General features: G+C 40.4%; 1 protein-coding gene across 2 annotated transcripts; it reads left to right on the top strand.

The window, feature by feature from the left end:
• The first annotated feature begins 4,973 nt into the window (after positions 1 to 4,973).
• On the top strand, positions 4,974 to 19,825 carry LOC128149603 (uncharacterized). 2 transcript variants are annotated; one of them, XM_052804977.1, is made up of 8 exons: positions 4,974 to 5,143; positions 7,252 to 7,912; positions 12,927 to 13,077; positions 14,127 to 14,220; positions 15,263 to 15,381; positions 16,301 to 16,443; positions 17,133 to 17,330; positions 19,329 to 19,825. In XM_052804977.1, exons 2-8 carry the CDS (start codon positions 7,887 to 7,889, stop codon positions 19,438 to 19,440), a joined length of 843 nt encoding a protein of 280 aa, XP_052660937.1. In that variant the 5' UTR covers positions 4,974 to 5,143; positions 7,252 to 7,886; the 3' UTR covers positions 19,441 to 19,825. The 2 variants fall into 2 exon arrangements, with proteins under 2 accessions (XP_052660937.1, XP_052660938.1); XM_052804978.1 differs by lacking the exon at positions 4,974 to 5,143 and having other exon boundaries at positions 7,215 to 7,912.
• Positions 19,826 to 26,102: the final 6,277 nt, after the last annotated feature.

Below are 26,102 nucleotides of genomic sequence, written 5' to 3'. Positions count from 1 at the left end.
GGGGAAGATGCAGAGGGGCGGTGGTTTGACTCATACGGTTTTGCTCCAGTGCGCAGCTGGAGCGCTGCCAGGGCACGCACGGGACTCAGAACTGGTCTCTGGTCCACCTATTTCACTGTAGCTGAAGTGACTCATTCTACAGAAGATAAGATTGCTGGAAGAGAAAAAGTAACCCTCATGCTGAGTGACCAGCAAGTACAGTTGGTCTAACGCCCTAGTGGCAGGGAAGGAAGAACCCTGCTAGTTTGGCACTGGGTTAAGGTCCCTGCCCTTTTAAACTCTCTTTCTAAGGCTGAAAATTGGAACAATATGATGCTGTAAATTGCTGATCGTAAAACAAGATGGAGATTGATGTGCAGCTACCCACTGTGTCCCAAGCTACTGTCCAAATCACTGACTCGCCTTGTTGGGCCAAAGTGTCAATGGATTTATGGGGTAGGAAAATCCAGTGAACAATCAAAGCATTTAAAAACAAGCCAACAACGATGAAGCATTTGTGAGCAGCAGCTGACATTCCCTCAGAGATGTAACACATGATTTCTATAATCATAAAAATATATTTAATTTTGTTTATTTAAACCAGACTGTGTTTTGCTGTGAGCATTAATCATCTGGTGTCACACAACAGCACACTAAATGTCACACATTGAATCACATCTCCTCCGATACTGTTACGAATATTCTGGATGTACTCCACAGCTGTAGAAAGAAGTACTTAATGCCTTGCTAGCTGTAGAGCAAACGCACTCTTGCAGCTTCATTTTGTATTCAATAGCTCTACAAAACAGCAAAGGCAGCGTGCAAAATGAGGAGGAATACTACTGAAGCTCAGCTGCCGATCTTCCACAATTCAACTGCAAAAACTATGAGGTCTGAAAGAAGACATTAAAGTACAAGTATCAGCAGAAATATTAAACTACCTTAATCAAGAGAATTACACCTGGTCACTTTTTTAAGTTTTGTTTGCCTGAAGAAGCAACAACAGCATATAATGTTTCCTGCTGAAGACAGGGCCGCCTTCTTCCCCCAGTATCAGTCAAGGAGAAAAGAAATTTGTATTTCCCATCTGCTGGAATACAGCATGGAGCTGGCAGAGCAAGACAAAGTGGAGCAGCTGAAAGATGGGTATAGTTTATGTCTGAGATTAGTTCAGTGGCCTGGCAGGTCTGTAACTAGAGAATATAGTAACATAAAGTAGTTTAACGGCACCTTCATAACCCCCCTTTAGGCCAGCAGTGGACTTAGCCTCTTTGAAGTCCAAAGATCAGGATGGACCTGAACAGTATGTTTTTTTAATCTTTTTTTTTTTTTTCCTTAAAGAAAACCTGCTGCTTCCATCACCTCATCTCTGTCAAAGCAAAAATGTAAGGGGGTGGTGAAATGAACCTATGAAATAATAAAGATTTGTTTTCAGAGGGGATTTTGGATGAAGAGGGCTAAAGCAGAGAGAGGCACTGGATGAAGTCATTCTGTTTCAAGCCAGTGGATTGCCTTTACTGGACCCTGATTGAAACTGATCAGTTGGCAGGAAAGACTAATGCATATTGATGGCGCACTCCCTTATCAGTGATTACAAACACATGCTGTGGGAAGTCCTGCCAACAGATTTGGTGTCCTACAGTACCAGAACTTGGGTGGAAAGAGAGTGTTGTGCAGAGTAAGGGGAAGGTACATTATCCATCTGGAGATACTTTAAGGTCGTCTTGTCTTTTGAATGTATGAGTCAAGAATCCCTTCTCTACTGAAGTCGGTAGACCTGATTTAAAATAGATATATATATCTGTGCCTTGTGAATGCAAAATGCTTGTTACTCCAGAATCCCCATTTGGTGAGGCTAGCACTCACACCTGCTCAGCAGCAGGTACAAATACTTAGCTGAGGGACAAAGCAATGGAAAATCAGTCCCAAGAATGTTTAAATACCCCCAGTACTGCTGAAAGGAGAATGTCTTGTAGCCCTCAGGACACATATACCATGATACAGCAAATGCAGTCTCTGACTTTGACCAGAAACACATTTTCATTACATTTAATTTCTTTTGGCAGGACATGCCAGTTTCTAACTTTAAATGCAGGAATTAAGGACAGCTACAGTGCGTCTGTCTCCTTCCTATAAAAGAAGAACTGGAGAGAAACAAGGCTGTTTCTCCTTTCTTGTAACACAAGGCTGCCATTTTTTTGAAACCGAAAGCAAGTGGGAGCAAATTACTTGGATTTCCTGACAAAAGCTGCATGAACACAATGCCTTTAATAAAAATAGATGTTTCTCCTCATAGTGTTTCTCTCTTGTCTTCCCCATGGTTATAGGAGGCCCTGCTTTCTGTTTTCAGCTAGAGAACATCTTTACTATCCTTGCAGGCAGTGAATAACAAGACATTTGTTTGAACTACATTTTTTTTGGCAATAAGACTCGAGGAAAGAATAAGGTGAAAAAAAATCAGAGATGTCAGGAGCAACTTCTGCCTGTAAATACGTGTTCGTAGTTCTCAGTTCCTTCTTTGGTTGCAACGGGGTAGGTGTCTCTGAATTTTAAACAACTGAATTATGTTTATCATTCAACTGTATTGCATTTGCATGCTTGCCTATTCTTTCACTCCTTTCTTAGCATATATAGAGCTGGGTAGTTTTTACCATCTTAGCCCAGCAATGGAGTAACATCAACCAGAAATGTAGTTCAGTAAAACATACTGTATCATTGAAACAAAAGTAAGAATGGATAGATCTTTGAAAGAGAGTAGATATGTTTTAAAGCACATTTGTACTGAAATGCAATGGTTTTCCATGAAATTTTCATCTGTATAAGAATATTTACACTCTGTTCCCCTGCTTGTCTTTGCACGAGTTACATATGTGTATGCATGTAAACATGCACACATGCGTAGACACACACATACACACACAAATACATATACATGTACAAATACACATATCTGTAAATATGCATGTAAAACTGGTTTGCTGTGCGGGTGGAGATTGGTGTATTGCGTGTGCAGGTATTTCAGTATATGAATGAAACAGATGTACATGTGAGGCAGGACGGTACTGGGGAGAAAAGGAGGGAAAGGTGCAAAGTATTTCAGACAAAAGGCTGCCCAGTGTAAAAAATTTGAGAACTGCTGGTATTGATAATGGCAGACTGAACAAGTCAAGTGTATTATGAGTAGTTTTTCCGTTTCATACTTAAAGAGATTATGCCTATTTATCTTAAATATCTAACATATGACAACTTCGTAAAGCCAGTTTAATAAAGGAGTGCTCTAGTGACTCCTAAGTATTCCCATATTTGTGAGAGCTGAGTTTCAGGAAGGCAAGGGTTTGATGGATGAAGTGAAACAATTTTTTCAATATAATTCACATAATCAATTCTCTACAAAAAAGGAAACATAACTCTTTAGCAGTTGGCAGCAGTTACATAAATAAATAGAACAATTTATGGAAGTATGGTGGCATCTGCAATGACAAAAGTTAGACAGGAGAATAACCAGAGATACTGTTTCTAATGACACGGTGTAAAAGGAAGCTTACAAGACTGCAACAGGAAGTTGTTTATCAAAATTAATTTAGAATGATTTTCGTATGATTAAAATTACCTGATGCAACTTATGTTCAATAAATTAGGAAGTACTTAATGAATGTTTTATTTTTTCCGGAATTATTAACAATTAACATATGAAAAGATGAAACATGAGATTCATAATAAAGATGCGGATGGAGGCAAATGACACTGCCCTGAAGTCGGAATTTTCATCTCTGGGTGGCTTCATCAGATGTCTGATCTTGTTTGTTTTGGCAGCTTTGGATAAGATGTTTCAAATTTTGAGAATTAGACAGAAGCGGCATTTGGACAAGTGAAGACTGACAGAAAGCTCATTAAAATGGATGGCAGTTTGCCTATCAATTTCAATGAGCTCTAAACCATGACCTCTGTAAAAGAATGCTTGGTTCAATCTCTCGTGAAGAATCTGGCAGATATCTGGCAGATACCTTTTGGGTTTTTTCTATATGCACATACAAGTTTGATTCTGCTCCAGTTGAATTCAATGGCATTACTCTTAAGGGCTAAAAGGTTAAGCATAAGCTTATGTGCATCTGTGGATTAGGGATGCAATAATTTTGTTCAATATAAAAAGCCATGTTTTAAGGTGAAAGGGGAAATATATCTCATCTCAGTGAGACATATAATGGGAGAAATCATTATTGCACATCAATCAACAGGAGTGCTGCATGCCACCGACTTCACTGGGGATACGATTTTGTTTTCTCTTTCATACATGCACAGATAGGTTGCCAAATGCAAGAGAAGGCAATATCCATTTTTTTTTTTGAAAAGAAACTTTTGAGAAAAAAAACTGAAAACATTACTTAATACGTGATCTTTCTTTAGTGTCAGAAAAAGTCTACTTCATCCAGAAATTGTTGACCTACATTTTATGAGAAAAGTCAGATTTGATACTGAAATAAGTCTCTCCTAAATCAAATAAAAATGCCATTCTTCATTCCATAAACATATCTTTTTATGGCTTGATCCAAAGACCATAAAATCAATGGAAAGACTCTATCTTCAGTGCCAGATATTGTCATTATGACTTGCAAGCCCATTGTGTTTCCAGAAGAGAGAACCAAGTTTCAGTACTTGTTGCTTGGTTACAGTCCCTCTAAACCTCTTGGAATTCATGGGTTTATAACACCTTAGAAAACCAGACATACGTAGTTTTCACTTCAATTATTTATGCAGCTAGTTGTTGATTCCTTTTTGTCTGGTAACCCTGATGAAATGTTTCACTAACAACTCTGCTCCTCTTCTATCCAAGGCTTTATTCTGCAGTACTTGGCTTTTCCTTGTGAATGCTCTCCAAGTCCTACCAGTGGGAGTCACATAGTTTACTGGAATCGTGAATGGGCAGGACAAAAAGAAATTTGTTGCCTAGGTAACTCAGCAAAATAACCAGTTAGTTTATGCAAGTGTGCCTGCTTATCTGCTGAAGCACAGATGAGCATATATGAGCTTAATATTGTGTTCCTTTTCTAGTGCTTCCTGTGAGTATCCCTGCAGATTATACTAATGAAATATTCAAAGAAATTCTCTCTCTCTAACTGATTCATCCAACACGAATGCCATGGATTCCTGGATATAGTCAAACCAGGTAAGATCAATATAAAAATTAACTTTCTGCTGTCGCTGTAGTGTCGTTAAGTTTTTAGATCTGATTTTAGTGGTAGCATCAACCTAAGGGTTTGATATCACCAATAAGTATCCAGCTAACACTAAGTAAAGAAAGAATTTTACATAAAGAACATGAAATTACATCAACAAACTGATTTTTACAAGCTGCTGTATCCCTGAATCAGAAAAATGTTATAAAAGAGGTGTCATTTAAATATTCTTTAACGATAATTAACATAATGTCAGATCAGAAAAACTCAGCCATTTAAATGCATAGACTTTGAAGCCAGATCGTTCATCTAGTCTGATCTCAGTGAAGTCAGTCTCTGTGAATCCTGTATGAATGCTGACCCTATTCACAATAACAGAATTTTTGCTGTTGGCTACTACAGTGCCAGCATTTCATGGTCTGAGCATTTCAGTTATTTCTGTATAAAAGGGGGAGGGATAATATTATTTCTTTTCTCCTACTCTTTGTCTGTCTGCTCTGTTCAACTAGACTACAAACTCTCTGGAGCAAACTCTATTTTACTGGTTTTCTATGGTGCCCAGAACAATAGGGCCTCTTGTGGCCTAGAGCAGTCATAATAATTTGAATTGTTTCCATCATTAATCAGATCTCAGGATGAGACGTATTCTGCCTAGTTCATATATATTTCATGTACCTGTAGGACATGCAGGGAAGCACCCGATCGGTTGAATATAGATGGGAGAGACACGTGGTTGAGACTGATGCCCACCCTGTTATTTGCCCTGCTCAGCCATTTCAAAGACAAAATTATTGGTCAAAATCGGATGAAGTGGGAAAAACTATTTCTTTCTTGCAGGCGTGGGACATGCTGCTGAATGTCTTGGCAGAAACACATTTTTATGGGCAGGTTGTAAATATATGAAAAATAGTGTTTATAATGGAAAGGCCGACACCATCTTAAATATGTCATTTCACTGAAATAGTACATAGATACTTTTTCATATGCTTTATGAGGAATGCATTTGCCATAGAAGATCTGAAGCCCATTAGGCTGTAATGTGGTCCAATACCTTTCATTATATAGAGAGAGGAAAAATGGTCAGTAGAAAGGCCGCAAATTACAGTCTTTTTTAATTTAGAAATAAATGTTATTTTTTTTCTTAGCCCATAGAGAAAAGATATGTTCAAGTGACCTGATGAAACTCTTAATACCCCATCCTCTGCCCACCCTGTAATAAACTCAGTTCATGCCACCTAAAGTTTTAGTGAAACCTGCGTGGAATGACTACTTTGTTAAATTTCAGATGATGATCTGACAATTCAACATTTGGAACCACAAAATACCTTTGCACAGGAGCTGAAATTTTCTGATAAACATTATGCTCCTGTGCTTTACTGGCACAGTGAAGTTTGCCAGCAGCATTTCTAAGAGAATGTTTTGGAGACTTCAGTCACTGTTGGGGAAAGCACATGCCTCTCTATACAGAAAGATTTTATAATGATGAGACCAAGAAGAAGAGAAAAGAGAAATCTGGAGGAACGGGAAGGTAGGGAATAATTTTTCTGTGAAGAAATTGAAAGGTAGTAAGTGAACCATAGAGGTTTGTGACTATATGGTATTTCCAGTTGAATATCCCTAGGCAGAGGGGTTTACTGTGTACTTTTTTCCACACTGATCTATTTATCCCCTCTTCTTCCAGTATGGAGCCTAGGAGCTCAAGTGAAGAAGGAACTGTGCCTGTAATGTGGGAGATGCAGATCAATGGGGAATGATTGACTGCTCTATTATAACCTTACACAGCGCGGCACTGAAACTTGGTTCCCGTAACTACTGTTAGAGTTTAAAAGCCATCTGTAAACTTCAGCAGGGACTAGCCAATGCCCATAACAATACTGGGCTGCTGCAATTCCATCAGTGGCACACTGCCAATGTCTGCACTTTGTCTGAGTGAATGAAACGAATATTATATCACACACATTTTGAAGTGAATAGCTTCACTAGACTTATTCGCAGAACCTATAGCTTTAATGTTTTAAGAAAAATATAATATAAAAGCAGACACGAAACTGACCTGTCAGTTCCCACCAAGAGTAGGGTCTCTTGTTTTCATTCTCAGATGCAAACTCAAAGAAGGAAGCCTGGAAGGAAGATTGTTTATAAAATGGCTGAGCATGTTCAAATGAGGCAAGGACATTCAACAGAGTGAAGAAATGCTCATGAAGAACTTTCATGAATGGTACATAAAATATGAGACTCTAAGTATCTATTTTCTTTCCATCCGAAGTCCTTGGATAAATTAATAAAGCGTTTAACAGCCATTAATGAAGGAGGGGATCTTTTAAGCAAAGAAAAGATAAACTTCAAGTGGGCAAAACTGTGAAAGCAATTCAGAAAAGTGAAGTCGCTGGAGTGAGCACACCAGAGATTCACCTGGATGATCACATATCTTGCTACAGGTATCACCAACCTATCTTTAGCCACCTTCTAGAAAGACGGTTCATTGATACCAGCTGGATCAGCACAGGAATTTGTTTGATGTGCTTAAGAGATTGGTAACAATAGCTCCTAACGTGACTGCGTTGCGAGGTGACAGTGTTTCCTTGGAGACAGTGAATCCATACAGCCCCAGCCAGGATCCTTGCAGGTTACCTCTCTTCAGAGGATGTAGAACTACCTCTCTATGCAGGGGCAAAGGTGGGAAGATAAGCTTTGACTGTAGACAAATGGCCTTATGCAAGATGTGAGGATTTGATGCGACAGCAAGACATGTCTGAAAGGTAGGAGGGTGAAAGAAGAGAAGTAACTGTAGTCATTACACAGCTGGCTTGACATGCTTTGACAACAAAGATAGTGTTACAGGATTGAGTATCTTTTTAAAATGTACCGACCTGTATTGCTGATGGAGATTGTTGTGCAGTGAAAACAGGAAGAAAAATGGGTTTTTTCTTGGTACCATTGGCTGATTACTGAAAGACAAAAGGTGTCTCAAAAAAATGTATAATCTGTTGTAAAAATGTGTGAAAGACACATTGATTGAGATGTAGAATTTGTATCACTGCAAATTAGATCCATGAAGAGCTGTATGGAATGTTAGTTAATATGCTAGGAATGTATAATTATGGTGATAAGACCTAATTATGTTAATTATGGTTTTTTGGGGGCAATTCTATGATGCATAAAGCAAGATAATTGATGATACAGCTAACAGCAAGGATGCATTGTAACCATAACTTACAGGTGTGTTTGTCACTAAATTATGCTCAAAAGAACTGCTTCAAAATGTTGCATAATGTCTCATAAAACTACTATAAAAAAATAATTGAAAGGTAATAGACCATGGAAACACTATGTCCAAGTCCTCTACTATTCTAAGATCAGAGAGTTCTCATAATAAATATTTGCATACAAGCAACAGCTGCTACACAGAAGTAAATTGTGTGCATTTTGAACAAAGCACAGCCTGACTTCTGAGTTTGCTGTCTTTTAAATACCTATACAAATTGCATTTGTAAGTTAACCCTGCAGTTGATTTATGTTGATCAGCTGTGGCGTGTGCAATTGACTGAGACGACATAAGTAACTGGGTATTTGTATCATGCAAGCAAACAGCTATTTGTGCAAGTGGTTTGGACAGACCCATGAGCCTGTGCAAAATCAGCAGCTCTGACCTAGATATAAGAACTCTTCTCTTTGGGAGGATTTATCGCCCCTTTCTTACTTTATTTTGGGGTTTGGTTTTTGTTTTGTTTTTTTTTTTCTTAAAGATGATCTTAAAATATGTTAGATTTGGTTCCTTTAGAATGATCCATATTTTTCACTTCCATAGTAGCAGGACTGAAGGAGTTTGGGGCACTTTGCTCTTAAATAGCAACCTGACTTCTGCTGAGATCAACCACACGGGAGTATGGGCCCTTCCATCATATATATTCTGTGATTTGGTGGGATGTGAAGCTGTAGCGAGCCCCATAGGAATTTTGACACTGAATATGTGAAGAGGTAGTATAAATAGCCCTACTACTTGTTCCCAAATCTTTTATCAAGGGCATTTCAGATCTACGGGGAAAGCAGCCATGGTTCAGTGAAAGCTAAGCCTGCTCGAGGCTGCTGGGGATAAGACTACTGGAAGCTAGACCAGACCCCAAAACTCCTCAAAATACTGGGACAAAAGCCTTTCAAATCCCAATTGCAAGAATTTGCTTATAACCTTCTTTATCTTTACTCCTCTTCCACTGAGCTTTCCATTTGCCCTTTTTTGTGAGGCAAACTGAACCTGTGCTGTAGAGTCTAAGATGTTTGTTTATCGAGGCTGCCAGTCATATCAGGAGAAAGGAGTCTTTTGACTGACAGTCTTTTCTTAACGGCCAAATATCTAAAATAATACACAGGAGAAATATGTTTCACTCGGAATATCCTTCACTGATGTAGTTTCAGAAGTAGCTCAGCTACAGCTCTTGAAAGTATTTAATGGGCTTTTAATATATTCTACCCTTAATGTCAGCTGGACTCAAATATACTTGCACTGCAGTTAGGAAATTTACAGTATTTTGTTGCCTATGAAAATTTTGCCAAGATGTCAGTGGGAGGAGAGGCAGACCCATTTCACGAACACACAACTGACACTGACATCTTGATAAAGTGTGACTTTTATCAGCGAACTCTATAGGAGTGCATGATTTTCCAAGATATGGCCTGATACGTCATAAATCATGTTTTGAAAAATGCAGTGGCTGTTCTGTACTCATTCCTTCCAGTTTACAAAATATTTCAGCCACTTAATTCCCCACTGAGACTTCTGCTGAGGAAAATGCATAAAATACATTGGGTTAGTCATGAGTACTTTCACTTACCCCCACAGTCCATGCTACCTCTATTCAGCTCATATGCAGCACTCTAGATTTCAAGATGCTAGCAAAGAATTGCTTTGTACAATTTTTTGGTTTCTTTCTTTAATTATTTAGATGAAATGGCTATTTTATATATTTCAATTATGCTACATGGAACAGAATGATTTCCCTGAGCTTTTTTGAAGTGATGAGAAGTCCACTATTTCAAAGCACCCTTTAGGCAATTAAAGTGGGATCCTCCTCATCAAAATTCAGATGCCCTGAAGTTGTGTCCACTCTCAGGAAAGTCTGTGGGCTCCTCATGTTGACAGTGTGGACCGTGGTTCACTCCAGCTGAAACATAACCACTTGTCTCCACTCTCCCTCTGAAGCCAACAAAATTTGTTAAGCCTGGCTTTGCAGGCTGGCAACTCCAGCTAGGTGGGAGAAATCATACTTTAACCAGATGGAGCTTTTAGGTTTTTAAAGTTGACTTGAGTATTCTGTAATTTTGTACATGGACTTGATATCAGTTGGCAAAGCTGTAGCCATGATACAAACAAAGACTGAGGGCCTGCCTCAGAAGTTAGAATTTGGTCACATGCAAGATTTTTTTCCCCCTTACCATTTTAAGTTTCCTTTCCAATCCTCTTTTACAGGATTCTTAAAATATAGTCAAGTATCTCTGCTTAAAAGACATCATAGATACCCACTCCACCCCAAGAAGAGAGAGAATGGAGGAATGCTATTGCCACAGAGGGTTTCCATTAGTGAAATTAATTCCTCTCTCATAAGAATTTAGGCCTATGATTTATGATAACCACCAATTTCTCACTGCAGGCAAAGTGAGAGGAAATGACTCAGCCTGGACAGACATCATGAATCTAATTTTTTTCCCCCCTAATGCTTGACATAATCTACTGTGCTGCTCCCAGAGGTGTCATTGGAGATTCATATCCAGCCGAAGGGCCTCACAATCAAGGGAGAAAATTTTGTTACTTTCATGTATTGTGTGATCTGTAATTGTTTGGAATTGCATCCTGCCTCATTCATTGCCATTTCTTTTGCATCAATTTTGCAGCAAAATAGTAAGGAAGACAAAGCAAAGGAGAGAAAAGCAGTGTTGCACTTGCTCCTTCAGAAAAATCTTCTGTGACATAATGTTAGGGTCCAGCTGGTGCTTATTAAACTCAGGCAGTTCTGAGGTGAAAAATGCTTCCTTCTGTCACTCTTTCCAACAGAAATCTCACTACCCACCTAATTGGAGAAGTCTTATCACATATTGATTCTGGAACTTTATGTTTTATTTTCTATCACCGATACAGAATTTTGTGAGTGGGCTTCTGCCAAAAGATCAGAATAGATATCATGTTAAATGGTTCAGCTAAAATGGTTTATCCCACATTTCAAGGGACTAGGAGTGTATATTCATGTCTCAGCAGAGGAGGTAGTATCTAGCTGAGAGGAAGGTAGGTTTTGAAAAGTCTTGCAGTTATAAATAGTCATATGAATACATCCTAACAAATCGCTTCCAAAACTGAGAAGAATAACAGATCTTTTTCTTAAATATAAAACAATTTCTACATATTTCTCTGGTACGACCTCATTTAACATACAAGGAAGCAAAACAAATACCAACATAGGGCTAAACAAGAGTTCTCAGCACCTTTTTTTTCTTTTTTTTTTTTTTATATTGACCTAATGTAAATCCTCTTTCCACAGGGTGGCTGTGTGTGTGTGTGAATGCCTGCTGATCTGTAGCAGCACACACGCATGAAAATGGTCTGTTTGCCTCAAGATGACCTCTAAAAATGCCTAAGTAAATAGCTGTTATTTTCAGAAATGCTGAGCTTGCTCAGCTTCCTTTAAGTCACCTACGGTTTATTGTGGCTGGTTTGATCCCATTAAAAAAACAAACATAAGGCATGAAGGGAGGAGTACTTCCCTATGTCAGTACTGTTCTCTGCAGTCTGTATGCACTTTCAGGCAAAAGCCAGGAAAGATGTACTACTGGGTTTTGCTGAGGTTTAAAAAAGCCAAAACAATCTTAGTAAGGTCGACAGTGTGTGTCTCTTCATGATTATTTACCAATAATCTGTAATCGTAAGTTTTAACTGATGTTCTATTTAGCTTGTCTGTTACACTCAATATGAAACTTTCATTACCATCCTCACTAGACCATTTTAAAGCTGCATTTTTATTCTCCATTTCTGCTCCTGACTATAATTGTTTTAATGATGCTTACTGACAGCTGATACTTTCTGGCAAGCTCTCACCGAGCTTGTACAGTAAAAGTCAAATTATACTGCTATATGCACTCACTTACTAAATTAAAATTATTTTTTTGAAGTATTCCATGGTAAATTTCTAAATTGCAGCTGCCAGTCTGCAAATTATTCAATCTCTCTGAAGCACAATTGGAGAAATTGCATCATTTGGGGTATATAAAATGTATTTTTGAAAGTGTTCTTAGGCAATGAACTAGCAAAGCACACAAGCACATGACTTCAAGACTTTACCGAACAAAGTTAAAATCTTCTCTGGAGCCTTGATATTCTACTAAAACATAGTCAAGGGATTAAAATAAATACGCAGTTGAGAGATCTTTTCATACAACCTGGATCCATAAAAGCAGGGCTATACAGAATAGAAGGGACGTATCATGCTATTGAACAAGTTCAGTTCTTCATTTTATCCAAGACTGAGTTTTTCTAACAAACTGCCAGTAAGTTCCTCTTTCTAATGTTTGGACTTATCTGTGAAAGCCTCGTACGTGTAAGTAAACAGTACTTAGGCGAGAGGTCCCATTAAGGGACTAGAGGGGATTACCTATGGTTTGACCTCCGGATCGTGTGGCTATTGTCTGGTGGTAAGTCCTACCCCTTGCTACTCTGTATTTTCTGTTATTATAAAATAGTTTGCATTTCTTTGAACAGAATCAATTACTGGTTTAACATGTCCTCTCTAGTTCCTCAGGTCTGACTACAAGCAATCAAAAATTCTGTAAATCCTATTCATCCTGCTACTCCATCCTAAGTGATACACACACTATTCCACTGGTTTTATCACAGAACAGAGGAATCATCAGGCAGAACTGTGATTCTGGGCTACCATCCCCAGTAAGTGTTTGACTTACCAGTCTGATTACAAGTTTATAGGAGAGAGACACTGACAAAGAGTAACTAAGGCAGAAATCTCTTCCTCAGCTTTGAAGCTGATTATGTTTTGCCTCCTTTTATCTTCCAAAGCTAGGTCAGATTATAAACAAGATTATATGATATGGTGTCAGCAATGGCAAGGGATTTGACTCAGCCTTTGAGCACTATGCACAGGACTGGATGCAATGGGCAAGTTTATAATAAGTCCTGAAGAAGCTGTGTACATTTGCTATAAAATCTCATAACCGGGAGTGCTATGAAAGGTAACACTACAGATATTCTGTGAGAAGATCTCTCTCCAGTATTTGAACAAATTCATAGAAATAAACCAAAATGGGTTGTGGTAAAGTACACCTAAACTGTGAATTCCCACAGCATTTACCAGCTTCTGGATGTGGCTTTAACTGGAGGGGGTGAGTCAGAGGCGCGTGCTCCATCTCTCCTCCCCGCTCAACTCCACCGTCATGGTTTCCAGTGAAAGAAATGCTGGATGTTCAAGCAAAAGCCAAGCTGCATTGCACTGAGACGTTCCCCCACCATAGGCAATCACGGTGCTGTCTCTGTTGGGCATGACACAAATCACACCTACTCCACCCGCTACGGGCAGAGTTAGAGACGTTGTTCCTTGCTCCCTCCTTGGAGACTGATGCCCTGGAAATTACAGAACATGTTTTAGTGGAAAAGCAGAATGGGTAGAAACCTCATATTCTTGACTGTGGTGGCAGGTTTTCTCTATTTAGATTTAGTGCCACAGTTGCATTCAGGATATATTGTATGTAAGCTTGTGCAGAAATGTGTTGACATACATAAGCGTCCACAAATGCATGCCATGGTATCCTCACTTCCATACATCATTTGCTATTCACCAGATGGTATTAAGGCAGAAGACATTGTAAACATCTATGAATATTATTTCTACTGTAATAAGGCCAGAAAAATGAGAAAATACAATGCCAGAGACTGAAAAAACTTAACGGATGGTTTTATATCTTTATTTTGCTTTTTTTAAGCTTCCTTCAGATTCCTTCAAGTATCTTGGCTGGTGTGACATAGAAGAACATGATGTTCGAGGAAATCAGCTTCATTGTCCCCGAGTGAGAGAAGGTACAGATCAAAAAGACATATTCACATTTAAGCCTTAACTCTATTTACTCAAACAGTATGTCCTTAAATGTTATGAGCTTAAATCATGAAGTCTGCCATTGTTTTGAAAAGGGGCAGGATTTCATCCAATACTGTACATTCTTACTATTTTTAATCACTAGGAAAATACCTTCATAATTTTGACAATGGGAAACAAAAGCCAGAACTGTAATTTGAAAATTTTTAGTATTAATGTGGTGTCGATTACTTCTCTCAAAAGTTCATTAACATTTAAATACTGCTCACAATGCAATAGCCATATGCCAAACAAGAAACCAAGAGTGAAATCCAGTCTTGCAAACAGTGGCACATATATTTTATTTTAAGACTGGATTGGCCCAATTACAATCTACACACTCAAGAACAGAGAATAAAAGGTGGATTTTAAAAGCCAGTGTTTGCATGTTTGGGACTAAACAGTGGAAAAATTCCACACTGTCCTTGCTTTAGTTAGGAATTTGAAGATGTCCATAGCTGTAAGCATTTCAGTGGACCTTAAGAGTTTAAGTCTTCAGCGTGTGTCATTCTTAATATGAATGAGGTTTCGTAGTATGGCTATTGATCCCAGTTGCAGCTGTTGTCAGTGGTCTGGAAGTTACAAACGTATCCCTTTCTGAGGACAATTAAGGGATAAGTACATAACCGCTATATAAACTCTTAGCATGTGAAAGAATATATAGAAACAGTATTTTAGAACTCAGATGCTTATGCTCAACCACTTAGAAAAAGCTTTTATTCTGAGCTGTAGAAGAAATGTCATTTAGTAACCATGTACCAAATCATCACAACCTTAGATTGCTTGCTGAATTATGAGCCCAGAAATGGTAGAAAAATCTTCACATTAATTTACATCTTAGAAGCATGGAAACCTACACACACCTATAATATCATATATATTTCTTCATTTCAGATCTCTTCCCAGCCATCTATATAATCTTTCAGCAAGTAACTAAGTGCCAGTTCCATATCACATCCACTATTGTAAAGCTTTTTTTCTGACCAGGGCCCTCAGAAGAAGAGCTGTTTTTCAGAGGAGAAGAACTGACTTTGAAAAAAAGAAAACAAGTAACTGACACAGAGAAGTGGCAAAAGAAACTGCAAGAGAACTGGGAAAACTGCGCTGTAAAACTTTCTCATTAACATTTTGTACTGTAGTAGTAAATAAGCCAAATAATAATGTGCTGGCTGCTCATTGCAGTTAGCAGTTTTAAAGCTCTGGTTGGCACTATGACATTGTAAACCAGGAGGTTTTTACAAGCTGCAAGAAACACCGGAATATACTGTTATTTGGGTTGTGACGCGAAAGAATAATCTCCTGTGTTGTGACAGGTCTTCGTTTGTGCTCGGGCACATAAGAACTAGTGACATTCTTTGCCTGCTTAGTGCCTTCCTCAAAAATTGATCATAAATGAATGGTTAGAGAATGGAGTAGTTTCATTTCAGCTCTTTCACTCTCTCCTCATACCAGCCTGAGCAGTTCTTTTGGCTGGAGGTACTACATTATTGCTGGTTCTGATCAGCAGTGAGTTACGACCTCCCTAAGATCAAGGAGGAAGCCAGGTAGTAACTTCATCTAACACTGAGATCCAGTACTGATGATCACACCTCTCCCTGTGCATAAACATATGATACAGACTGGGGAATATTGATATCTGGCTGCTGCACAGCACTGTTTTTCCAGATGAGTTTCGAATGAGTTTCGAAACCAAACCAATGAGCCATGATCACTTAGTCCTGATTTTTCCACCCAGAGCACACACACGCTGGCATCCCCACTCAAAAAAAGAGGAAGGAGGGGCTGGACAGTAAGATTCACGTGCTTAAGAGATGGTTTCTTTCTTCTTTACTTTCAAAGAATTACGTAGTGCATCACTAACATTCTACGGTGATTTTGGCAATTGGCACCATCAATTGTTATAAAAGCAGCAAAATAAAATAGATTCATCTTTTAACTAATTCTGACATTGAAAAGATTTAATGATGTAGTTATCAGAAAGTAAGAAAAAAATGTAAGGGATTTCTTTTGTTTTTCCCTTCCCAGGAGTTGAACCTTTCATTTCAGGACCTGGGTGATCTTTACCAGGTGGAAAACTTTAAGAGGATTCTCCAAAGACTAATTCGGGTGGAAAAACTTTGGCTGGTGGACAATTCTTTGACAGACCTAAGTGCCATAAGGTTGCCAAGGTAGACAAAATGTCCTGTTTCTATTTTTATGCAATATGATAGAAATCAAAATTATTATTTAGCTGGAGCCGTCTCTTGAGAACTGCCAAAATATGGTATTTTGGGGGGTATTATATTGACAATCCATCAGTATATTGCTATTCTGAGTTCATGTCATCCCCAAGTTGAAAATAGTCTGCCAGGAGATCAGATGATTTCCCATTTACTCCTGGTGAATAATTATGAGTCTCGTCAAGTTCAGTAATATTTGTGCTGAAGGGTAACATTGTTGAACACTGAAGGATTCTATATGAAGAGATGGTGGAACACAACCCAAGCAGAGAGGCCAAGTGTGACCATGACAACTATATTTTTACAATCCCTCTATTGCTACCGTGTTGTTGTATGTCTAGGTATATGGAAAGTTGTAATACTGAGAACAAGAATAATGATGTATCCATTGTATAATATAAAGAAAGCTGAGAGTATAAAGTGTAGGGATCTGATCTTGCAGTCCACGGGTGGGCAAAAATAGCACAAATGTAAAACTATTGTGAAAGCAGGTCTCGAGGAATCAAATTCTTGTATCTCTCATTGGAAGCCCTAAATTGCCATGACTTCGACTACGTGAAGAGCCATCCCTGTGTTGGCTTACAGGTACGTACTATTACGGATGTGATCAGTGATGTCATATGCTTTGTACTTTACAGATGCAGAGAACTAAATGTCAATAAAAACCACTTTACATCCTTCAAACAGCTGCCAAAGATACCTCAGATTCAGCACTTATCACTCGCTGAAAATAACATTGTGACACTAAGTGGAATATCAGATTTCAGACATACTCCACTTGAATCCCTTATACTCAAGAGGAATCCCTGTGAGTTTCAAGAAAGATACAGACAACTGTAAGTCTTACCCTCTCATGGCCAACAAAAGTTGATCAACACAAAGAAATGTTTGTGAGAGAGTTCAAAAGGAATAGGATCTCAAATACAACAAGCTTGCCCAAGCAATCTTTTTATTTTCCCATAGTCTCAACTACCATAAATGCTCCACGAACATGTGCTGGTGAGCCAGTATCTGACAATAGCCACAAAATATTCAGAAACTGCCTGGGAGGCTTTCTAATCACATGACTAGCAGTTCTTGAACTGAACTAAGTCCATGCATCAAGTTTAGAGACAGTGAGTAGTGCAGATAAATTAGATTCCCTTTTATTAATAGAACCTACCTATTACTCAAACTCTCTTCAATCTCACTGCATCCCTCATGTATTCTGAAAGGAGTCTAAATTGCATTACGTGCCAGAGATGGAATCAGAAGGATGTGTTGAAAGATGGGAGCTAAAGCAAGAGAAAACTAAGTTACCTTCATTTGATTTTTCTGGATTCTCTCTCTGTGGCATCACTGTGGAAGTTCCACTGCCTTGAACACCCCACTCAATATAGGTTTATGTTGCAGGCAGTGCATTGTGGTGTAGACTTAACAGACCTGCCTTGGACACTGGAAATGATAATTCAAATCCGAGATAGAGAATTCAGGGGAAGGGAATTTATTCTAAGTCTTATGCATGTCTTCACACTCACCCCCCTATTCCATTCTTCCCCAGTTGCTTTGACTCCAAAACCCTGTTGCCATGAAAAAAATTGCACACAGGTCAGAAAGGGGAACAAAGCGTGTTCCTTCTGAACTCTTCAGAAATCTGCGTGGTTGCATGTTTTTCCCCACTACAAACAGAGTCATGTCAGCCATCTACAGAAGGCATTGTTGATATTTTTGAGATAAACCTTGCAGCATGTGTCTAAGAAGTCATCTCTTCCTGGGAGGGGAAAAAAAAAGAAGTTTAAAAGAAAGTGTTTAATGAAAACCTTTCTGAGTTTCCAGTACAGTTTTTCCTTCAGTCTAGTAGGCATCCCTTTGACAGTGTGATGGTGATGCTTGTGCTTTCTAAAGGCAGATAGGCAGAGATCAAATGAAAGTCAAAAAGTAAATTTCAAATTATGGATTTCACATTTTATTTGCGTATCAAAAGGTCCAGGAGAACAAAAGCTGAAAAGCACGTTTTAACAATTACTAATTATGTTTCTGCTCCCAATCCTACCAGTTCTTAAGGCAATTAAATATTGGTATTACTCTGGTATATACTTTCACTGCCAGTGTTGGAAGACAGAATGAATCATTTTCAAGCATAGATAAAGCCCTGAGTTATCTGCTGAGACTGAGCACTGGAGTCCGCACTCACCTCAAAAGCCACAGGAGCAAATACCATAGCATGTGGGTTAACACCCGGTACGATGCTTATGGAGGGGCTACGGCTCCATCAAATTCTGAAGAAGCAAACAGCAGTCTTCATGACTGAGGTTAGAGATACTGATATGCTGTTTAAAAGGGACAGTGTATCAGGAGGTAGAGCCATTCATTTTGGTTTGGCATCATGCCCACAAAACAGGGTCTTCTTTCCTTTGGGAGAAGCAGAAGTGCAAAAAGGTTTGCAGAGAGCCCAGTTTCTCTGTCACGGAAGGATAAAAGTTGAGTTGCACTTCTTGCAGTCTGAATCTTTGCTTTTCAGCAGTCTAGGAAATTCAGTCTAGGCTAACACTGTGTCCTCTCTTTTGCGTTAGACAACTGGTTTGGTTCTACTCTATTAAAAATGCATATACTTGCAGTGCTTTACTGAGTCTGAGGATATAAAACTTGTGCAACAGAGTGAAACCTGAAAATTTTTAATTAGCTCTTTATCAGATAAATTCTGCAACAAATGACAAATCAAGATTTCCAACAATACAAATCTATTTTGGATATGTTTGAATCCACTATTTGTTTTTTATCAATGTCTATTTTGCTCTCAATGTTTCCCAAGATTATTTATCTCAATTTCTGTTTTTCTTTTGTCTCTCTTTAAGTGTATTCTCCAGTTTGCCAAATCTGAAAATGCTGGATGGTATCCCAAAACTGCCAGAGGACTGTTCACCCCCAGATGTCAGGGGCTTTTTCAAAATGTGTACTATACTCTAGCACTGTATTTTTGTAGGACCACAATTGTGCTAGGACCACCTCACTTAAAAGGTACAGTAAATCCTGTGTATGGAAGTTACTATTTTTTGCTGGTCAAAGAGATACTGAAGCAGAAATATAATTTTTTTTAATACATTTGTGATACCACAGACTTCATGTAAGTATGGAAAAATGATATGTAAATAAGACATAATGTGTATACTGAGTGTCATGAGTTTGGTGTATTAAAAATATTAGGTGACTTTCTTGTCTAGGAACTCTATGTAGACAACAACTCGCAATTATTGACTCCTACTGCATTTACTTAAAACAGGTCAAAGTTCAGACCACATGTTCATTGTGGGAAATGGTACAGGGATTAACATCCAGGCTGCGAAGAAAAGGAAAAAAAAACCCCAAACCCAAAAACCTGAATAAAAGAACAGGCTATGCAGTTTCCTTCTTTATGTCCCGCTAATGTCCTAGTGCTCTGTAATGCGCTTTGTAGATGGGAAAGGCAGAGCCACCCCAATCATTTTGACCCTTAGAAATAAAAAAAAAAATACAAAAAGTCCTTGCATGGGAGTTTGGTTTGGCTAGACAGCACTGGGGAGGTAAATCATGAAAAAGGAAAGTCTTTTGACTCATTGCTGGCATTGTTTAGGAATGTCTTGTTTCTTAATAGAGGTTCCTCCAACCAAAGCCACAGTGAGGGGAAAGTCCTGTGGAAGCTGAAAAGGGATTTGTAAGGGCTCCCCAGGATATCTGAATGCAATTATCTTTGAGAGGTATCTGTCCTTGTCTTTGACTCATTTGCCATTCAAACTTAGCTTTTTTTCCAGGCAGCTCATGCTGACACACAAATAGGAAAAGAATGACAGAGTCCTGGAAAACGAAGACAATTAAGAGAATTGCCTAATTCCAGAGACAGTCAATAAATTCTCTGCTGTGTACTGGCTGCAGGCATGGTTTGGTTTAGTTACACGGGGAGGAGTAACGACTGCTCAGCCCTGTAGAGCTCTGCAGTGCAATGACTTATCAGCAAAAAGGTCGCAGCAGCTCTGTATAATGTCTGTATTGGATCCGGGCAAGAGAAATGACCAGCTGGAAAAGTTTCCAGGCACTCCCTTAAGACTGTCCTTACCTCTCCCACAGCCTAGCAGTCAAAACAGTTGATCAAAATATTGCATGAACTAGATCACAAGGTTTTGAATGTGTAACAGTGTCTTGCTCAAAGTATTTTTTACAGCTGTGAAAGGAAAGAGACAATGGACCACTGCAAAGAAGTGTCAGGTTGAGGGCTCGCACTCAGGAAATATTCGTGCAATTCATTGAAGCAGGTCAGTTCCTTTCCAGTATTTAGGTGCTCACAGGGTTTGATAACTAGATCCAGTCAGTGTAGTCCACCCCAGCAGTGGGAACAGACCACGCTATGACAAACCCCTCCATAAACATACTACAGAATCAAGAGGGTACAGTTCAACAATACATATCAACAAGTTTTTACAGATTCAGAGAGGCATGATGTGGTTTACACAGAAAAAACAAGGCAACCAGAGCTTTGAAACAGTAAAAGCGGAACATGGTGTACTGTACAGCATGGCAAACTGGTCCAGAGGAACAGGAATCTTTCACGTGGGGAGAATAAGAACAGAAAAACCTGAAAGCTTTCTGAGGAGCGAGGCTAGTAGTCTACCTCAGATCTAGAAATTAATCCAGACATAGTATAATACAGTAATCAACATAAAAAAACCCCACTGTCATGTTTGGGAATGAAAAGGGTAAAAACAAAGGATGAAATATAGTCTTCTCAACTGAGGATGTATGTGAGAAAACACCATCTCCTCAGAAGCAAGGCAGACAGCTAAAGCAGAGACAAAACCGAGCCTGAAGGACCACCCTTACTGACCCAGACAGAGACAGACAGCAGTGAGCAGCTGAATACTGACTGCTGTGAGGCTGTGCGTCTGAAGACGGGAAACAGTCTTTTCCCAAGGTATCAGACACTAAGGAGCATTCAAATCAGCGATGCTCAAATCACAACAAAAAGCACTTGAGGACTAGGCTCTCTTCCCAGAATTTGGCATTAGAAAGTGAGACCGAGATGGGAAATTACTCCAGTCCCATGGGTAGACATTTCAATTACAGTGAAGTAACCACCCACTTCTTGCACATGTAATTAGGAGCTGGTCAAGTCTCTCCTGGGAATACGCTCAGAGGCTTTGCTCTTTAGACCTGAGTCCTGGGTCAGTCCCAAGAAAGAGGAACAGATAGTGATTTATTCTTTCCAGACGGGAAGTTGGTTCTACTCTCATAATTTTGCCTTTCATTATTTTAATGCTCTGGCTTTGGAGTACCAGAGAAACACGAGGTAATTTCTGGGGAGCCTTGCTGATTTTATTTAAAGTGCATCTTTTGATGCAGCCCAGGATATGGTTGACTTTCTGCGCTGCAAGTGCACATTGCTGGGTCACGTTGAGATTGTCATCTACCAACACCCCCAAGTCCTTCTCCGCAGGGCTGCTCTCATTCCACTCATCCCCCAGCCTGTGTTTTTGCTTGGGATTGCCCCGACCCGTGTGCAGGACCTTGCACGTGGCCTTGTTGAACTCCATGAGGCTCACGTTGCCCCACCTCTCAAGCCTGTCAAGGTCCCTCTGGATGGCATCGCTTCCCTCCAGCGTGTCGACCGCACCACACAGTTTGGTGTCATCGGCAAACTTGCTGAGGGTGCACTCAATCCCACTGTCCATGTCGCTGACAAAGATGTTAAACAGCGCCAGTCCCAGTACCGACCCCTGAGGGATACTACTTGTCACTGGTCTCCACTTTGACATCGAGCCATTGACCGCAACTCTTTGAATGCGACCATCCAGCCAGTTCCATATCCACCAAGTGGTCCATCCATCAAATCCATGTCTCTCCAATTTAGAGACAAGGATGTCGTGCGAGACAGTGTCAAATGCTTTGCACAAGTCCAGGTAGATGATGTCGGTTGCTCTTCCCTTATCCACCAACGTTGTAACCCCATCCCAGAAGGCCACCAAATTTGTCCGGCACAATTTGCCCATAGTGAAACTATGTTGGCTGTCACCAATCACCTCCTTATTTTCCATGTGCCTTAGTATAGATTTCAGGAGGATTTGCTCCACAATCTTGCTGGGCACAGAGGTGAGAGTGACTGGCCTGTAGTTATGCAGGTCTTCCTTTTTTCCCTCTTTAAAAACAGGGGTTATGTTTCCCTTTTTCCAGTCAGTGGGAACTTCACCGGACTGCCACAACTTCTCAAATATGATGGATAATGATTTAGCCACTTCATCTGTCATTTCTCTCAGGACCTGCGGATGTATCTCATCAGGTCCCATGGGCTTGTGCACCTTCAGGTTCTTTAGATCTTGAACCTGATCTTCTACAGTGGGAGGTTCTTCATTCTCCCAGTCCCTGCCTTTGAAGAATGAGGCAAAAAAGTTGTTGAGTATCTCAGCCTTCTCCACGTCCCGGGTAACCAGGTCTCCCATTTCCTTCCAGAGAGGGCCCACATTTTCCCTAGTCTTCCTTTTATCACCAACGTACCTATAGAAGCTTTTCTTGTTGCCCTTGACATCCCTGGCTAGATTTAATTCTATCAGGGCTTTAACGTTCCTAACCCGATCCCTGGCTGCTCAGGCAATTTCTCTGTGTTACTCTCAAGCTACCTGTCCTTGCTTCCACCCTCTGTAGGTTTCCTTTTTGTGTTTGAGTTTCTCCAGAAGCTCCTTGTTCATCCATGGAGGCGTCCTGGTGGTTTTGCCTGACTTCCTCTTTGTTGGGATGCATCGCTCCTGAGCTTGGAGGAGGTAATCCTTGAATATTAACCAGCTTTATTGGGCCCCTCTTCCCTCCGGGGCTGTATCCCATGGTACTCATCCAAGCAGATCCCTGAAGAGGCCAAAGTCTGCTCTCCTGAAGTCCGGGGTAGCGAGCTTGCTGTGTGCCCTCCTCACTGCCCTAAGGATCTTGACTTCCACCATTTTGTGGTCACTGCAGCTAAGACGGCCCTTGAGTTTCACATTCCCCACCAGCCCCTCCTTGTTGGTGAGAACAAGGTCCAGCATACCACCTCTCCTCATCGGCTCCACCGTCACTTGGAGAAGGAAGTTATCATCAATCCATTCCAGGAACCTCCTGGATTGCTTATGCCCTGCTGTGTTATCCCTCCAACAAATGACAGGGTGGTTGAAGTCCCCCATGAGGACCAGGGCTTGTGAACATGAGGCTGCTCCTATCTCTCTACAGAGGGCCTCATCCACTCGGTCTTCTTGATCGGGCAGCCTGTAGCACACCCCCACTATAATGTCACCTGTCCCTACCCTCCCTTTAATCCTGACCCATAAGCTCTTGGTCGGCTCCTCATCCATCCCCAGGCAGAGCTCCATGCCCTCCAGCTGGTCATTGACATAGAGGGTGACACCCCTTTCTTTTCTCCCCTGCCTGACCTTCCTAAAGAGCCTGTATCCTTCCATTCCAACACTCCAGTCGTAGGAGCCATCCCACCACGTCTCTGTGATGCCAATAAGATCATAGCCCTGCAGGCGTGTGCACGTCTCTAACTCCTCTTGTTTGTTCTCCATGCTACGTGCGTTTGCATAAAGGCATTTAAGTTGGGGGCCCAGTGAAGCTGACTTGCTGGCTGGAGGGGCTGGAATTGCTTTGTGCTGCTCTTCAGGTGCTCTCCTGCTGCCCTGTGACCCCTCTCCAGGCTCTGGGCATCTATTGCTGGCACTGGCATCAAACTCGTAGGAGTGGGATGGATTGAGGTTCCCCTCCCCCGGCAACTTTTGTTTAAAGCCCTCTTCACCAGCTTGGCAAGCCTGTGACCGAAGATGTTCTTCCCCTTCTCTAACAGATGGACCCCATCAGCCCCCAGCAGACCAGGTTTCTCAAAGCGAGTCCCATGGTCTAACTAGCCAAACCCCTGGCTGTAACACCAGTCCTGTAACCATTCGTTGATTCGCCAGATTCAACAGGTCCTTTCAAACCCTTTCCTTTGACCAGGAGGACTGATGAAAAAAAACTACCTGCGCTCCAGAGCCCCTTTCCGCCACTCCCAGGGCTCTGTAATTCTTCTTGATGCTCCTCAGACTGCTCCCGGCTGCATCGCTGGTGCCCATGTGAAACAACAGCAGCAGATAATAGTCAGTGGACTGTAGGAGTTTTGGCAGTCTCTCGGTGACATCCCCGATACGAGCCGCCGGTAAGCAGCACGCCTCTAGAGAGTGCATCAGGTTGGCAAATGGGTGCTCTGTACCTCTCAGAAGAGAGTCACCTACTACCATCACCCATCATCTTTGTAGATGTCCACTATTAGCAATGTCACATGAGAAACTGGGAAAAAAGACCAGGTTCCAGCTGGTTGACTGGACAGCAGCCATTAAGACAGAGGAAGTACACTGCATATGTTACACCATTAACGGTCAACTAGAAACCCCAGCAGCAGAAACCTTTTGAAACTGGCCTCAAGTTCATGCCAAGCCAGGGATAAATTAAAATACATTGTGGGTTCTAAATTAGATTATTACTATCTAACTTTCTTTTCCTGCCAAACTTACAGTCAGCTTCACTCATGAAAAAAAAGGCCTGTGGCAATTTAGTCTTGAGTTTTACTCCCTTGCTTTTCCACAGTTATGTTATGGAGTGGTCTAATCTAAACCTAATCTATGACTTCAAGAAAATCTGGAAGGAATGGAACAGAAGTAGAGCCTTTATTTTGCTAGAGCTTTTGAGATTTCATCTATTGTGATTGCACTCTGAAATCTAAAATAATAGCTACCACCTGTGAGCTCAGTATCAAAGTATCATGAAATCAATTTCCAATTATTCACAAAGATTCCCTCAAACCTGACATTGCATGAAAATTTAGCAAAGTGTTCCCAAGTCTTGCCTGACATCATGGGACAGGTCCAAGGCTGATAGAGCTCAGAACTGAGTTCCCAAGTCTCATTTTAACTGTCTCTTCATTTCTCATTATGTCTAAATCTCTCAATACAAAATTAAAAGTGAGCAATATCAAAGCAAAAGACAGATTCCTTAAATGAACACAGAGAAAACAAGACTTTTCATTTATTCCATTTATTATGATCCCAGGAATTCCAGAGCACGGTTTAAAAAAATCTGTATTACAGTACACGGGTCGTGGAAGCAAAGTTGTAACAGAAAAGAAATCCTCAACTACTGAGGAGCATTTCAAAGACGACTGTTTGTTCATATACACATTACCCTTGCAGAACATGAAGCACAAAACCCCCACGTTCATATTGGTTCAAATTATTTAAATCACTCAGGAAATAAAGCCTTTGAGCCAATACCCTTCTCCAGGACTGTGCATTGCAGCACCAGTATTAGATGTGAATACAGAAGAGGAAAGCAGTGGCTTTCCTTGCAAATGGAGACCTTGCAAAAATGTCTTCTTTTAGTTCCTTACACTGAGCTTCAGAGGCTGAGAGTGAGCATCAGAGGCAAATCAGAGCTGATCAGTTAAGCCTGTAATTCATCATCACAAATGTTAATGCAAACAGCTCAAGCCCAAATTTATACACCTATATGGAGTAAATAACTTGTCAGTGGTTCCCTAGAGGTTAGCCAGGTAGTGCTGCAGCACAGACGGTTGTAAGGACATCACAAGTGACTTCCCGAGGTCCTTGTCA

Source organism: Harpia harpyja, chromosome 12, assembly GCF_026419915.1.
Source record: "Harpia harpyja isolate bHarHar1 chromosome 12, bHarHar1 primary haplotype, whole genome shotgun sequence".
NCBI classification, from domain to species: domain Eukaryota; kingdom Metazoa; phylum Chordata; class Aves; order Accipitriformes; family Accipitridae; genus Harpia; species Harpia harpyja.
Note: the sequence above shows the minus strand (reverse complement) of the source record. Positions and strands in the feature narration are given on the sequence as shown.

Bases quoted from the DNA above. Each gene is read 5' to 3' on its own strand.
- LOC128149603 (XM_052804977.1), top strand. From the start codon at position 7,887: ATGCGACAGCAAGACATGTCTGAAAG. The intron at 7,913-12,926 runs GTAGGAGGGTGA...TGTCCTCTCTAG, and splicing joins CAGCAAGACATGTCTGAAAG to TTCCTCAGGTCTGACTACAA. The intron at 15,382-16,300 runs GTAAAACTTTCT...TTCCCTTCCCAG, and splicing joins AGAACTGGGAAAACTGCGCT to GAGTTGAACCTTTCATTTCA.